This window comes from Amblyraja radiata, chromosome 2 (assembly GCF_010909765.2).
Source record: "Amblyraja radiata isolate CabotCenter1 chromosome 2, sAmbRad1.1.pri, whole genome shotgun sequence".
NCBI classification, from domain to species: Eukaryota; Metazoa; Chordata; class Chondrichthyes; order Rajiformes; family Rajidae; genus Amblyraja; species Amblyraja radiata.
Genome location: NC_045957.1, coordinates 150,746,852 through 150,764,312, shown reverse-complemented (window position 1 = coordinate 150,764,312; position 17,461 = coordinate 150,746,852). Strand labels below are relative to the sequence as shown.

Here is a 17,461-nt window from a genome sequence, read left to right as displayed (position 1 = left end):
TTTTAATCCCGCCAGTTTCTATGAAAGACATCCAAAGAAAAATGGGAAATTATTAGCAAGGGCAAAAAGTTAATGTTACTTACCGAGCAAAAGAAAATGAGAGCACAGATTTCCTTGAAGTAATGGATTCTCAAAAGAAGAACACCAGGAAGAAAGAATCTATCCAAATAGTTTTTGATTAATTAATAGGATGAAAACTGGCGGTTCTTTCCTATGGCTGTTTGATTTGCCCAGAGATTCACACTAGCTAGATGTTGAATCCAGATTTCAGTTTCTCATCAAAAAAACTAAATTTAAGAAGTGTTTTTCATTTTTTAAATAGTATTTTTGCTTTTAACTAATTTTTTTTTCTATACATAAAAAATACAGATTTGCTGAGGCACTATTCTCCTCCTCCAAGGAAGTCATCTCCAGTCTCCTTCTTACAACCAGAATGGTTCACGCATGCAGCACCACCTGCCAAGAACAAAGAGTAAGTATACATGTGTATTCATTTGCAGTCTTTGAATATGAATTGTACACATTGTGGAGTTCAGAATATGTATCAAATGAATGTTCATGTATCTGTACACTGTGGATGGCTTGTATATAATCATGTATTATCCTTCCGCTGACTGGTTAGCATGCAACAAAAACAAAAGTGTTGGGTTATGGGGAAAAGGCAGGAGAATGAGGTTTGGAGGGAGAGATAGATCAGCCACGATTAAATGGCAGAGTAGACTTGATGGGCCGAATGGCCTAATTCTGCTCCCATTACATGACATTTCATGTGACAATAAACTAAACTCAACATCAAAATATTGTGCATGTGAAAAGGTTAATAAAATATAACATTAAGATAGGTACTTAATGATTGAATAATAACCTTTTTCTGATAGTTTTGCAGATATGTGTAATAATATACATAAAACTCACCTTGCTCACGATTGCCACATAGCATTGCAAAGCATGGCATAAGTTATAAAGATGGACATCACCCCAAATAAATTACTTATCACATATCTTTCTATCTTCCTGCTTGTTGGTACGGATGGTGCACTAATACAAATTAAGATATAAACATGGTAATTCTGTAACAAAGAAATAGATGAATTAAATAGTCCAACATCATTGTATCAATGATTGTTATGGTCGAGGGTCGACCACTGCAACTTCCAATATGCTCAAGTCTCAAGACTTAGGGACCAGAGGTCATATAGATGAGCAAGGTAGCAGGATATTGAGCGGTGGGGAAGCAGTCTTCCTTTAAGACTGGAACCTGTGAGCAAGACCTGGGCTGGGGGGGCTATGTCTGAAAACAAGATCAATGTTAGAAATGGAGTCTGCAAGATCAACCCAATGCAGGGTCTGGAGGCAAGGTTGTGTGAGTAGAGGAAGAGCTGGGGGAGGGGGTATAGAATGGTATATCTATCATGGGTCTGGGCTTCAGGTGGTCAGGGGCATACTGTAGATTTAGAGCCTGGTTCTTGGAAGGTTGGACTTGATCCTCAATCTGGAACAAGAGTGGATGCTCAGGGCGTTAGTCTCAAAAGGTTGGAAGTGATAATAGAAACCAAACACAGTTGGGAAATGGTGGTGGAGGAGAGGGATGTGGATTCAGAAGGATCAAAGTAACTATGGAACAAAGATCCCAATCCAGCCGATACTATAAATACTTAACTGTACGAGGAGTATACAGGGATGGGTACATTGATGGGTGTCATGATAACTTGGTCTAATTTCTCCTGTGTTTTATAAATCAAGGAATTATATCATCTCATATGGAAATGATGCACAAATGGTATTAGATGTGCAAGAATGAGTTGCCTCGGGTCAAATTTCCAGAGTGATGAGAAATGATCTGAAAATGATTGTTATTGCCTTTAACTCTGGGGAAAACAAAATTTTAATTGCTCAATGCTATATCGTTTTATAGCATCTCCTGCAACATCACAGGTGGGATTTAATCAATGGGTCCAAGAAAAAACAAGGTCAAGTCTATTGTTAAGGTTTTGCACAACCCAGGCAATTTTTATATTTATACCAAGCCGATTAACCTACAAACCTGTACGTCTTTGGTGTGTGGGAGGAAACCGAAGATCTCGGAGAAAATCCACGCGGGCCACGGGGAGAAAGTACAAACTCTGTACAGGAAGCACCTGTAGTCAGGATCGAAACCAGGTCCCTAGCGCTTCAAGGGAGCAACTCTATTGCTGCGCCACCGTGTTAACTTGTATGAAAGCTCTAATCTTTGATAAATCCATGGGTCCAGGTTAATCTGTTTATAAGCTATCCTTCTCTACTCAAGAGTTAATTTTAGTATTACAGAAACCAGAAACAAAACCCTGCTTATTAATTTTCCACAGTTATACCTTTCCTGTGAGAGTTTTTACTTCTCCATTTCACAGTTTAAATCTAGGAGGATAATTATTCACAACAAAGTAAGTTGAGCATTGGACCGTGAAACTGAATAAGGCCAATGACAACACCATTGTATTGTTCAGCAGTTATGTACATAATTCATCTATGGTTAAAAATTGATTTTTGTTCATGCAGTAAAACTTTGATAATTCGGCATATTCGGCTCTGCTAGTAGTAGAATAGCAGATTTTCTGGCCCATTATTATCAATATGATTTTTATTCATACCCCTACACACATATAGTTACACTTTATAAACAATGTTATACGGCATTGTAATACTATTTCCAGTGCAACAGCTTCTTTTATCCAGGTTTGTCAATGGCTTGTTAAAGGGAACACAGGAACAAAGTCCCTGTGCATTAAAGGGATTGCAGGATCTGGGGCCCCAGTCTGTTTATGGGAGTGCATGAATCATAGTCCCAATGTGTTAATGGGAATGCAGGAACCATGACACAAGTAAGTAGAAACTGAAGCCCTATACTTCACCTGGTGAGTCAGGTGCCAAACCATCAAGATTTCTGATTAATCAGCAGATTATCGTCATTTGACTGTATGTCTTCTTAAGTGAAACTTTTTGAAATCCTCTCCACCACCCTGGTATTTTCCTCAGGTTTTACATGGGTTCAGCTATATCTTTTGTTTTTACATGGTACACTATTTACCAAGACTAGGTACCCAAGTATGTTTCATAATTTTTTTTAAATTGTTCTCCTATTTTAAAGGTAAACTGTAATGCTGGTCAATTACTGTCATTAAATGTTGGTATGTTAGTTAGTTTAGTTTATAAAGAATATAAAGCAGGATAGCAAAAGCTTCTTTAGGTATGTGAAGAGGAAAAAAATAGTTAAGACCAAAGTTGGACCCTTGAAGACCGAAAAAGGTGAATTTATTATGGGGAACAAGGAAATGGCAGATGAGTTGACCAGGTACTTTGGATCTGTCTTCACTAAGGAGGACACAAACAATCTTCCTGATATAGTAGTGGCCAGAGGATCTGGGGTGACAGAGGAACTGAAGGAAATCCACATTAGGCAGGAAATGGTGTTGACCAGACTGATGGGACTGAAGGCTGATAAATCCCCAGGGCCTGATGGTCTGCAACCCAGGGTACTTAAGGAAGTGGCTCTAGAAATCGTGAATGCATTGGTGATAATTTTCCAATGTTCTTTAGACTCAGGATCAGTTCCTGTGGATTGGAGGGTAGCTAATGTTATCCCACTTTTTAAGAAAGGCGGGAGAGAGAAAACAGGGAATTATAGACCAGTTAGCCTGACATCGGTGGTGGGGAAGATGCTGGAGTCAATTATAAAAGATGAAATAGCGGTACATTTGGATAGCAGTAACAGGATCGGTCCGAGTCAGCATGGATTTACAAAGGGGAAATCATGCTTGACTAATCATCTGGAATTTTTTGAAGATGTAACTAGGAAAATGGACAAGGGAGAGCCAGTGGATGTAGTGTACCTGGACTTTCAGAAAGCATTTGATAAGGTCCCACATAGGAGATTAGTGGGCAAAATTAGGGCACATGGTATTGGGGGTAGAGTGCTGACATGGATAGAGAAGTGGTTGGCAGACAGGAAACAAAGAGTAGGGATTAACGGGTCCCTTTCAGAATGGCAGGCAGTGACTAGTGGGGTACCAAAATGTTCGGTGCTGGGACCGCAGCTATTTACAATATACATCAATGATTTGGATGAAGGGATTCAAAGTAACATTAGCAAATTTGCAGATGACAGATAGCTCGGTGGCAGTGTGAACTGTGAGGAGGATGCTATGAGAATGCAGGGTGACTTGGACAGGTTGGGGGAGTGGGCAGATGCATGGCAGATGAAGTTTAATGCGGATAAATGTGAGGTTATCCACTTTGGTAGCAAAAACAGGAAGGCAGATTACTATCTAAATGGCATCAAGTTGGGAAAGGGGGAAGCACAATGAGATCTGGGGGTCCTTGTACATCATTCTATGAAAGTAAGCATGCTGGTACAGCAGGCAGTGAAGAAAGCGAATGGCATGTTGGCCTTTATAACAAGAGGAATTGAATATAGGAGCAAAGAGATCCTTCTGCAGTTGTACAGAGCCCTAGTGAGACCACATTTGGAGTATTGTGTGCAGTTTTGGTCCCCTAATTTGAGGAAGTACATTCTTGCTATTGAGGGAGTGCAGCGTAGGTTTACAAGGTTAATTCCCGGGATGGCAGGACTGTCATATGCTGAGAGAATGGAGCAGCTGGGCGTACACTCTGGAGTTTAGGATGAGAGGGGATCTCATTGAAACATATAAGATTGTTAAGGGCTTGGACACGCTAGAGGCAAGAAACACGTTCCCGATGTTGGTGGAGTCCAGAACCAGGGGCCACAGTTTAAGAATAAGGAGTAAGCCATTTAGAACGGAGAGGAGGAAACACTTTTCCTCACAGAGAGTGGTGAGTCTGTGGAATTCTTTGCCTCAGAGGGCAGTGGAGGCAGGTTCTCTGGATGCTTTCAAGAGAGAGCTAGATAGGGAAATAGCGGAATCAGGGGATATGGGGAGAAGATAGGAACGGGGTACTGATTGGGGATGATCAGCAATGATTACATTGAATGGCGGTGTCGGCTCGCAGGGCCAAGGCCTACTCCTGCTCCTATTGTCTATTGTATATTGTTTATTGTCACATGTACCGAGGTACAGTGAAAAGCTTTTGTTGCGTGCTATCCAATCAGTGGAAAGACAATACATGATTATAATCGAGCCATAGAGACATGATAAGGGAATAACGTTTAGTGCAAGGTATAGCCAGTAAAGTCTGATCAAAGACAGTCCTAGGGTCACCGATGAGGTAGACAGTATTTCAGGACTGCTCTCTAGTTGTGGTAGGATGATTCAGTTGCCTGATAACTGAAACTGTCCCTGAATCTGGAGGTGTACATTTTCACACGACTATACCTTTGCCCGATGGGAGAGGGGGGAAGAGGGAGTGGCCAGGATGTGACTCGTCCTTGATTATGCTGCTGGCCTTGCCGAGGCAGCGTGAGGTATAAATGGAGTCAGTGGAAGGGGGGTTGGTTTGTGTGATGGCCTGAGCTGCCTCCACAATTCGATGCATTTTATTGCGGTCTTGGAGGGAGTTGTTCCCGAACCACGTTGTGATACATCCTGATCAGATGCTTTCCACGGTGCATGTTCATGGTTCATGGTATGGAACTGATGATAACTTTAAAGTGTAGAGCAAATTTAAACTTTAAGAAGACACTTGCTAATTTTATAGGACAAGATATCTAAATCATTGTTTACTACCCCCCGAATAAAGTTTAAAAATATAGAGAAACAAAGTGGTTCATAGAGCTCTCATGTCAGCTAGTTAAATTTTACTTTACTTACAGGGTCACTAAATGGTATTTGCCCGAGTACATGGTTCATGAGGAGTTTATTCCAAGCCCTTCTAATAACAAATCTAAAAAAATATTTCATGACTCTGACAAGACAACATTGGAAAAGGAGTCAGAAGACAATGAGAAGGAAAACGAAGAAAAAGTAAAGGTAACCAGTAGTTAGCAGCAGGTTCCATGATAATGTTATCATCTATATCTGCTCAAATTATTAATAACTCATATTTAACTGAATAACCAAACTGAAATGAATTAGGAACATGGATTCATTTGTGCTATCATAGTACAGACTGTCACTTCCATTATTGATCAGCTGAGATCCTAACATGCTAATCTGGTCTGATATCTAACAAGCAACTGCTCAGCACACAGATGGCAGTGACATACACTAGATTGCTGCAAGAATGATCTGCCTTTCTTAATATGTCATCTTTGGTATATTTTATTTTCATGATTCATGCCCGCATTTATTTCTCAAATGTAGAAATTAAGTATTAATATGTTCAATCCAACCCAGCAAACAAAAAAATAGGATCAAATTGCCTGTCTGTTTGATACTCTACTCCATTTTACTTTCCGTTGAAGTCAATGGGGAGTAACATCAGATGATATACAAAGACATCGTACACATTCCTTTTATGAGCTTTTTTCCATTCAACTATTTACTGGATACACACTTTCAACATAATAATTATTAACATTTATTTGCCATAAATTTCAACCAACTATTCTTTGGTTAGCACAACTCCAACATTAATATTATTGTTCAAAGGTATCAAAATGTTACATTACTAGCTCCCAAATCTATATAAACAGGTGGACTCAAACACCAATGGCCTTGGCCTGAAGACTTTGAAACAAAGATGTTTCAAAATATGATTCATAAACTCTGTCAAACCATGTATAGTGAATGTAATGATATTATTGACTATATCTAACCCGAGTATATAGTAAGAACCACTACTTGTCAATACAAAAGTTCAAACTATATTTTGAAATGGATTGTTATCAACAATCTGCACTGGTTGAATCACATTAAAATACATGTTTAGAAGCAAGGAACTGCAGATGCTGGTTTATCAAGATAAGATACAAAATAACTCAGCAGGTCAGGCAGCATCCACGACACAGACACAAAAAGCTGGAGTAACTCAGTGGGACGTGCAGCATCTCTGGAGAGAAGGAATGTGTGAAGTTTCGGGAGGGGACCATGGATTTGTGATATTTTGGGTTGGGACACTTCTTCAACACATGCATAGGTCAGAACCCACCCACAGGATCATGGACAGATGACGTTTCGGGTCGGGACTCTTCCTTAGCCATTTTTTTTAAATGGAACTGCAGATGCTGGTTTACCAGGAAAAAGACAAAATACTGGAGTAACTCAGTGGGTCAGGAAGCATACCTGGAAATAAATATCTAGTTTGAAAGAAAAGTCTGGGAGTTGATGTTATATTACATAACTGGCACATAAATAGACGGAAGAAAGTAGGGTCATTGTGCCTGTGTCATTTCTCTGAACTTGCTGCTAATGCAGGCAGTGGAATCAATTACAACTACTATATTTAAAAGACACGTGGACGGGCACTAAAATGGGTAAGACTTAGAAAGATATGGACCTAATGTGTGAAAATGGAATTGGTGTAGAGAGGCAAAAACATCCTTGTGGACCTAGTGGGCTGAGGGGTAAGTGCTGTACTACTATGACTCTTATATACATTTAATACTATGCTGTATTATATTTATAAAAGACATTGCTATAAGAAATGAGATACTAAAAACAATGCTTGAAGTAAAATTTATAATTGGCTTTAAAAGGGAATTATACAAATTTGTATGTAAAAATTGTCTGGTGACAACACACAAAGATGAGTCGAACTGATTAGTGCTTTCAGTGCACTGGCACAACGGACCAAAGGGCCTCATTCCGTGGAAACATTTGATGCTTTTTGCTGGGTGCTTATAACCTTTTTCTTTATATCCTCGATTTGTCTATTTTAAACTCTTTCGATGCACATTACGGATCATCTCTCAGACTTATTTCATCTCACCTAAATTTTCTAACGTAGTATAATTCAGTTCAGCTCTGTGATGATCTATTCCTTCAAGCCACTAATCTTCATGGATTGGATGTGCATATTGGAAATTCAAACCTATTTCAAAACCTGCATGAATTCCTGGCAGTAAAGCTTAATCATTGGATTATAAATCAGAAATATATATCAATTCCTAACAGGCATTCCTCACGTACAAAGTTGTGCATCAAAAGTGTTGGAAATATTAGTGCAATATTATACTTGCCTGTTAAATGCCCTCATTTACTCAACTACTGTTTTTGATGCGCTCTCATTATATTTTCACTAAAATGCCACTAATAATTTCACATATATTTTCTTTTTCATTATTGCAAGCAAATGTACTGCCTACAAATAAATTATTCTAATAAAAACAATATATTTTATACACTAGCTGAAGTTGCCAGAGATAACCGACAAGAGGCAAAGAGGCAAATTATTTACGAGGAAAACTATAGAGAGTGAAAATAAATTTCCAACTATGTAAGTTCTAATATACAGTGCGTTATTTTCATGTCGTTCATAATATTTTATGATTTTTAATGAATGCCAATGTTTTGATTGTAAAATGTTTTATGATTTAAGGACAGATGTTACGTCCTTTGTTAACACGTGCTCGGCTCGCCAAGGCCTGCTAGACTAGGCGCAAATTTATAGAATCTGCCTCTGATCCCATGCTGTCCTGCAAGCAGAAATAGTTTTGCTCTAACCTCATAATTCTTCCTAATAATTCTTCCTAATATTTTGAAATCATTCTAATAAATCCACACTGTACTCCTTGCAGTCAGAATATCCAGCTTAAGTATGGTGCCAAGACATGCTCACAGAATTCTAGGTGTGGTTTAACCAGGCCTTTGCAAGGCTACATCTTAACTTCTATCCCCAGGATATTAATATTCATAATCTATATTCTAATATTCCTAGACTTACTGATTAATTTCTGTATCTATCTGCCACACTTTAATAATCTAGCTGAATCAATGCCAAAGTCTTCATGGATCTTCAAAAACTTCCCACTATTGACTGTACTTTGTTCTATCCCTTTCATGTACAAAGGTATTTCTTCAAGATTGGATCCCAAGCCATTAATATGCATGTCTTTTAAAATAAATCTGTGACCTATTGCATTCACAAAATACTGTCTTTCTTCTTGGCCCAGGGCTGATGTATGCAAAAGATGGACAGAATTTTTACATGCAATCTCTGAAGTTTCATTGCCATCTACGTTATGCACAGAGTCCTCATCAGTCCCTGGCTGAACTTGATCAAGTGCTTCATTCTGCCATCAACAGGTTCTAATGAATCAACCTCAAATGTTCAATGTTTCTCTTTCCACAGAGAGAATGCCTATTTCCCAGCCTTTTCTGTTTGGTATTACTACCTACAGTAAATAAGTGGAGTGCATGTACAGGGAAGAGCAGATATTAGTGACATTATTGTTGTGGTTTGCCAAAATCTTTTTTTTAAATAATTTTCTATAAACACATTAGAAAATATAATTGTGCATCTATCTGTTGGAAGATGGCATTAGGACTGCCTGCCAAGTTTAAACTCTTATCACAGGGAAATGTTAAATGGATCTCAGCTCATATACTTGCCAAAGGACTATGGAACAGACCTAAAGGCAATCTGGACTAATTGAATTAATCTCAACACTAAATTACAATAATGTTGTATGTTATTGCAGGAATTGCAATTTTGTAAACTCTTATAAATAAAACACAAGTAAAACATAGCCTAACAATGTGAATATCCTGAAGCACAACTGTAATAAGTAAACTTTTCATTTAGGTCTTTACCGGGAAAAAATGAACCCATAAATTTCACCAAATTAATGACAAATGGATATGCTGACGACTGGATCCAGCAGCAAAAGGAGTGGAAGAAGAACATGCCACCACAGATTAAAGAACATGCAGGTACTGACTTTCAGACATTTTCATAGGCATTTGTGAAAAGATACAAATTTAGTTATCGCGCTGGGGAGACAGTAAAACAGTTAATGAACTAGACTACTTGCACGTTTCTTCCTGTTAATTAGTAAGTCACATTGGCAGGGACTGGAAAACAGACCAGGATTAATATTCAGTCAAAGAAGGGAAAAATAAATGCAATGATTATAAATGTGATAAGCAGCAGACTAATGGACACATGCTAGTCCTACAAAGTGGATTTGGAAAAGATCAAACAGGGCATCAAATGGATTTCATGGAGGTCAGTTGAAAATAGAATAGAAAATGTTCTTGGGTAAAGTTACATGCTCATTGCTAATATTTCAGGATGGAGATGATTTATTCCAGAGATCTCCCATGTAATCATACAATTGTGTTGTTAGCAGGGAAATTGGACCTCTATATTTAAGGCAATCTGCAGAAGCCCTTCTGCATTTAATATTATTTGAAAAACGTTACAGAGGATACAACAACACAGCTTTATATACTTCAACACTTCCATTGAATACCTGCAATAACAAAATGGCTATGAGCTTAAGAGAGGAAAGAGGGAAATGAGAGGATAGAGAGGAAAGAGGAAAAGTGGTGTTCTCCCTGCTAGCTGTTCCTCTGTCAAAGGTTTAAGGATGACTGAGCCACTGGGACTAACCTGAGACCACCAGCGCTACTGTGTGGTCAAGAATAGGCTGCCGGGAAGAAGTCCTAGACAGCCAATGCCTCCACTGGAGCTACGACTGAGTGGCCAGGGCAAGCTTGAGATGCCAGTGCCTCATGGACAACGAGGGACTGCACCTACACACTTGAAACTGCAAAGGCTGGAATAAAAAGCAACTGGAATACTCAGTAGATCATGTATTCATCAATCCCTTAAAATGTTTCAAAGACCGCTTTCACTGGCTTTTAGGAATGAAAATTCCAGACTCAGAACCCACTGAGAGAATAAAATGATTTGGTAAAGACCCTAATTAAAAGGTAATCGACTGAAATGTTAACTCTATACTCTCCACTCTTTCATGGCGGGATGGCGGGACTGACATATGATGAAAGAATAGATGGACTGGGCTTATATTCACTGGAATTTACAAGGATGAGGGGATCTTATAGAAACACATACAATTTTTGAGGGATTGGACAGGCTGGATGCAGGAAAAAAATTCCCATTGTTGGGGGTGTCCAGAACCAGGGAACACAGTTTAAGAATAAGGGATAGGCCATTTAGCACTGAGATGAGGAAAAATCTTTTCACCCAGAGAGTTGTGAATCTGTGGAAGTCTCTGCCATAGAAGGCAGTGGAGGCCAATTCACTGGGTATTTTCGAGAGAGAGTTGGATGTGGCTCTTCGGGCTAATTGAATCAAGGGATATGGTGAGAAAGCAGGAACGGGTTACTGATATTGGATGATCTGCCATGATCATATTGAATGGCGGTGCTGGCTCAAGGGGCTGAATGGCCTACTCCTGCACCTATTTTCTGTGTTTCTCAGATGTTTTTTGAGTATTTCCAGAACTTTGTTTTTATTGTAGTACTTCTTAATGATCTAGACCAAGATTTAGAAGTAATTTACAATACTTCATGAGGCAATCTCCAAACTTCTGGCAAGTCTGCGTGTCTCTGATGAGATATCCCAAAGCTTTTTCACCTTGAAATTCCGGCTGCTGAGATTGGCAGCCTTTTTTATATTTCCTATGTTCAAAAAGTAAGAGCTACTGAATAATTCCAAAAGATCAAGTGATAAATGTCCTTCTGAAATTTTAGAACCCTGCAAATGGATCGGACAGGCTTGGTACATAGACAGGACAGGTTTGGAGGGATATGGACCAAGCGCAGGCAAATAAGACGAGTGTAGCTGGGCCATTGTTGGCTGGTGTGGGCAGGTTGGGCTGAAGGGCCTGTTTCCACACTATCACTCACTGACAATGACTAAAAATTCCATAAAAAAGAAACGCTTAAGGTAATAACAGTGCTTCGAGCTATTCAAGCAATGAGGTCAAAACTTTGCTGGTTCTAGATACTGACAGAGTTGTTTACTGCTATTTCACCTTCTCAGTGTAGCTCATTTCACATGACTACAATTGAATACCTGTTTGGTTACTTGTATATGTGAGCATTTTTAGACTTTAGAGATTTAGCGCGAAAACAGGCCCTTCGGCTCACCGAGTCCATGCTGACCAGTATTGCCTCGTACACTAGCCTGCATACCAGAGACAATTTACAATTTTTGCTGGATCTAATTAACCTGCAAACCTGTACGTCTTTGGAGTGTGAGAGAAAACTGGAGCACCCGGGGAAAATCCACACAGTCACAGGAACACTTTTTTTAGAGATGTTTGGTCAACTTGGCAACTATTCTTTCTAATTTAGGAACGTAGCATTATAGCAAATTAAGAGCATTGGGATCATCCCAGATTATGATGTGTTCAGAATATCGAGGAGAAATGTTCACATGTCACCAGATTAACAGAATCTTTCAGAGACTTGATACTTCTGTTTAAGAAAGATCATAAAAGCAAAAGAAAAGGCATATAACATTGCAAAGATTAGTGGGCAGCCAAAGGATTGGGATGATTTTAAAGAACAACAAAAGGTAACTAAAAGGACAATACGGAGCGAAAAGATGAAGTACGAATGTAAGTCAGTCAATAATATTAATGAGGATAGCAAGAGTTTCTACGGATATATAAAGAGTAATAAAGAGGCAAGAGGGCCGCTGGATAATGATGCATGAGAAGTGATATCGGGAAAACAAGAAATGGCACAAGAATTGAGTCACTTTTTTGCATCAGTGTTCACAGAGGAAGACACCAGCAGTGTGCCTGCAATCCTAGAGAGTCAGGGGGTGGAAGTTAGTGGAGTGGCGATTACTAGGAAGGTGCTAGTGAAACTGAAAGATCTGAGGGTGGATAAGTCACGTGGACTGGATCGGATGGAATGCACCTCAGGGTTCTGAAGGAGCTGACCTCAGAGATTGAGGAGGCATTAGTTGTGATATTTCAAGAATCACTAGAGTTAGCAGTGGTTCCTGAAGATTGGAAAAGTGCAAATATCACTGCGCTGTACAAGAAGGGAGCAAATCAGATGAGCAGAAACTATAGGCCGGTTAGCCTGATGGTTGGTAAGATTTTGGAGTCAATTATAAAAGTTGAGGTTACACAGTACTTGGACGTTCACGATAAAATAGGCTGAATTCAGCATGGTTTAGTGAAGAGAAGATCTTGCCTGATGAATTTGCTGGAGTTCTTTGTGGACGTTAATAGCAGGACAGACAGAGAGGAGGCTGTATATGTTGTTTACCTAGATTTTCAGAAGGCCTTCGATAAGGTGCTGCACATCAGGCTGCTAGGGAGGATGAGACCCCATGGTATTAAAAGGAAGATACTAGCATGGATAGTGGGTTGGCTGGATGGCAGAAGGCAAAGAGTTGCAATATAAGGCACTATTTCAGGTTGGCTGCCAGTGACTAGTGAAGTTCTGCAAGGGGTTGGTGCTGGGGCCACTTCTCTTCACGTTGTATATTAATGATTTGGATAAGGGGATTGAAGGCATTGTGGCCAAGTTTTCAGATGATGCTAAGATAGGTGGAGGGGCAGGCAGTGTAGAGGAAGCAAGGAGTCTGCAGAAGGACAGGTGAGGGGAGTGGGCAGAGAAGTGGCAGATGAAATTCAGTATAGCAAAGTACTACATTTTGATAATAAGAATAAAGGCGTAGATTATTTTCTAAATGGAGAGAGAATCCAGAAATCGGAGGTGCAAAGGAACTTGTGAGTGCTGGATCAAGACCCAAAAAGTTAATTTGCGAGTTGAATTAGTACTAAGTCAATGCTAGCATTTATATCAAGAGGACTGGAATACAAAAACAGAGATGTACTGCTGAAGCTCTATAAGGCGCTGGTCAGGCCATATTTGGAGTACTGTGAGCAAAGTTGTATTGTATTGTATTCCTTTATTGTGATTCAGACTTTTCAGTCTGAACGAAATTTCGTGCCTTGCAGTCATAACATAGAATAAAATAACAAAACACACAATAAACACAGATTTAACATCCACCACAGTGAGTTTACCAGGCACCTCCTCACTGTGATGGAACGCAAAAGTCTTAAAGTCCTCGTCGCTTCCCTCCTTGTTCTCCCTCTGCGCTGAGGTGATCCAGGCTTCCGATGTTGGGACCCCGCCGGGTGATGGTAAGTAAGTCCCGCGGCTGAATCCGAGCTCCGCAAACGGGTTGGTTCAAACTCCGCGGCCTGGGGCGGTCGAATCTGAGGAAGGATGTACTGGCTCTGGAGATGGTCTAGAGGAGGTTTACAAGAATTATTCCAGGAATAAGTGGGTTAGCATATGATGAGCACTTGAAAGCACTGGGCCTCTACTCGCTGGAGTTTAGAAGGTTGAGGGGAACCTCATTGAAACTTACAGAATAATGGAAGGCATAGATAGAGTGGATGTTTCCACTGGTGGGAGAGTCTAGGACCAGAGGTCACAGCCTCAGAATTAAAGGGTGCTCTTTGAGAAAGGAGGTGAGAAGGAACTTCCCTAGTCAGAGGGTAGTTAATCTGTGGAACTCATTGCCACAGAGGGCTGTTGAGGCCGTCAGTGGCTATTTTTAAGGCAGAGACAGATCATTGATTAAGATGGGTGTGAAGGGTTATAGGGAGAAGGCAGGAAAATTGGGAGTAGGAGGCAGAGATCAGCCATGATTGAATGGTGGAGTAGACTCGATGAGTCGATTGGCCTAATTCTACTCCTATAACTTGTGAACTTGTGAAGAAAGATCATGAGTCGTACAGAAGTTGCCAATTATTCCAGTTGCCTGGGATTTATATAAACCCCTATTGTATTGCTGCTCCAGCAAAGATGGCCTCAAAGGTCAATGCTTATCCATTGTGGAGAAGTAGCTGGTCAACATTTTTACTGGATTTGATGTAATGCTTCAATTACTGAACTTCCTTATTTAACCTGATGCTGATAATGACCACTTCCTGCATTGACAAGGTACCCACGTGTTAAGCATGTCAACTCAAGTATGATAAAAGTAGATAACATCTATAAAATGTAATTGACTGAAATGTTAATTGTATACTCTCCACAGATGCTCCATGACCCTGCTGAGTATTTCTCTATCTTCAAAGTCAAAACTAACACTGTTTGAGATATTTATAAACATTCACTGGCAAGTCAGTGTGTCTGATCAGATACTTCCATGCTTGTCTAGTATGTCAGCAAGTAAAATGGGACTTATTCTCAGTCAGCTAGGAAACCTTGCAGTTTGCCCAACAGTGTATGCATAGCACAACATCTTGCTGTGTCATAGAGTATGACAACAGACTTATTCAACTATATAGGAGTTAAGCCTGATGGGTAGAGGCACGTCACCAGTGTAGGTGCCAGCTCTCAGGTAACCTGGCCATATAGGTTACTGCTTTACTTGACATTTGTCAGAAAATTTGAAAAGAACTGCACTAAACTCTGTTCACTTTTGGTTCTTCTTGGTTTCTTGGTCCTCCAAAATATTCCAAATGGAATTTAAACTGGAGGTGGACATGCTTTTCATGCTTTATGACATGCTTTACATTGTACTGCACAAAAGTAGGAACTATAGGGTGGTTAAGTGAGTGCGATGTTAATTGTCTACACTACCATGCACGTAGCTTCCTGGTGCCATTACCCTTGAGTCAACTGTAAAGTACAAGTTCAAGCAGTAGACCAGGACTCTTGCCTGACACAGAAGTACACAATATGTGAAAGGAGATATTAAATAAAGACCTTATCAATCTTTCTCTTGGGTACTAATTATACTATAGCAAAGTTAAAGGAAAAGAAGAAAGATCCCTTTGGTATCTTGGTCAAGGTCTCCCAATACAACCTGCTATTGTACTAATTAACATGATTTTCAAAGGACTCGCATTGCAAATTTTCTTATGCACATGGGTCACACGTGTATCCTTTTCGGAGTAACTATACAATATTACAAAACAAATGCAAATTTTATCTGCAGACCTTATTCCTCACAACCAGTTCCAGGAGGAGTTTGGAAAAAAAGAGCTTCCTCGAAATGCAAAACCAAGGGGAAGAAAATCTTTTTCCACTAAAATGGGCCAAAAGGTATCCTTCAGAGACCCTGGAAATGATCCCATGGCGAAAACGTCACTTATTCTGAACAAGTAAGTCAGCCTTGCACAATCTAAACAATCCTCACTGATCTTTTAGAATAGCAACCCTTGTTATTCTGAGCAACAAGTTCAAAAACTTGCCTTTGTTAATATCAAGATATGAGGGCAGACTTTTGTGAAGTCTCTGTTAATGACAGATAGAATTACTATTTTTAAGGAATAAGAATGAATCTTTATATTTAGCAGGGATTTCAGAGATGTTGTTTTAGTTCCCCAATGGCATCCTAAACTCAGTTATACCTTTATGGGATGAGTCATGCCAGAAATCATATCTGTCGAAGTGTTGATGGCACACAGCATATCCCTGCTGGTATAGCATTTTAGGAAGGTCTGTCGTTAATTTGCTAGTCTTTTCTTTGACTGTATAGCACGCAGCCAAAAGCCTTTCACTGTACCTTGGTACGCGTGACAATCTATATACCTATAAAAGTCTCATCTTGTATGTATGTATGCGTGTGTGTGTATGTTTTTCTACCTTCGTCAAAACGCTATGCACTAGAGTTGACATTTTTACAGATTATTATTACTCACATTAACCCGGTCGACGCAATAAACAGGTTCCCTTCACATTTCATGCTATATTTCAACATTTATTCGTCATGAAAGTTAAAAAAAAAGCCAAAAACGGCCTTTCAAACAACTCACAGATTCTTCAAGCAGCTTAGAATGACGTTACAATGCCCCCGCAAGGGAAGAGGGTCGCCGCCCTCTCCACCTCCCCAACTGTTCTAACTTCATAAACCATGCTCCCTCCTCACCACCCCTCCCTCCCACAGCGCGGCGCTCCCTCCTCACCGCCCCTCCCTCTCTCCCACATACTTCCCATCGCGGACCAAATAGGCCAACTCTCAACGCCGTGGTAAAGGAATTCAATCCCATTTACAGACCAGCTGCCAATAAAGTTATTCAATGTCATTCTCCAACTTCACATTCCTGACAACAGCTCAGAAACCACAGAGACTTCAATGCACATAGTTCTGACATTTGCTCTGAGCAAGAGAGGGACCAAAATTGCAGCCATAAAGTTATCCCTCCCCCCCCCCCCCCCCCCCCCCCCCCCCCCCCCCTCCCTCTATGACTACTGCAACCTTGGACTTCCTAGAATTATCCTCTTTATTAATATGTACAGATTTTATGGCATGTTATGAGGTCTTTGTTTTGACTTGGCATATTAAGATGATACCTCTGCTATCTGGACCACTCTGGAGAAGCCCTACAGAACTCAGTGGAGAAGCTGACAAGATTGATGGTGCATAACAATGACATAATGCACATTGCTTGCAGCATATAGACAGCTAGAGAGCAGGGGAGAGGGGAAATAAAGGAAAGAAGCAATTTAGACAACTCCTATCAGACGAGACTGTAAATAACATCTAAGCCAGTTTGCTAAACATTAATGGAATACTCATTTCATTAACACTCCTACACCTTACATTCCTTCTGTTAATTATCTTCACAGCATCTGCTGAGCTACAATGCAGAAATAAATGCCAATACAAA

General features: G+C 40.0%; 1 protein-coding gene across 2 annotated transcripts in view; it reads left to right on the top strand.

Annotated features, from left to right (window-relative positions):
- Positions 1 to 17,461, top strand: part of LOC116970516 (uncharacterized protein C7orf57-like) — a 106,018-nt gene that overhangs the window by 78,751 nt on the left and 9,806 nt on the right. For both annotated transcript variants that reach the window (XM_033017160.1, XM_033017166.1), the window contains 5 exons: positions 370 to 472; positions 5,765 to 5,921; positions 8,240 to 8,328; positions 9,637 to 9,764; positions 15,787 to 15,952. In XM_033017160.1, the coding sequence (XP_032873051.1) occupies positions 370 to 472; positions 5,765 to 5,921; positions 8,240 to 8,328; positions 9,637 to 9,764; positions 15,787 to 15,952 (643 nt within the window). The remainder of the gene's footprint in view (positions 1 to 369; positions 473 to 5,764; positions 5,922 to 8,239; positions 8,329 to 9,636; positions 9,765 to 15,786; positions 15,953 to 17,461) is intronic.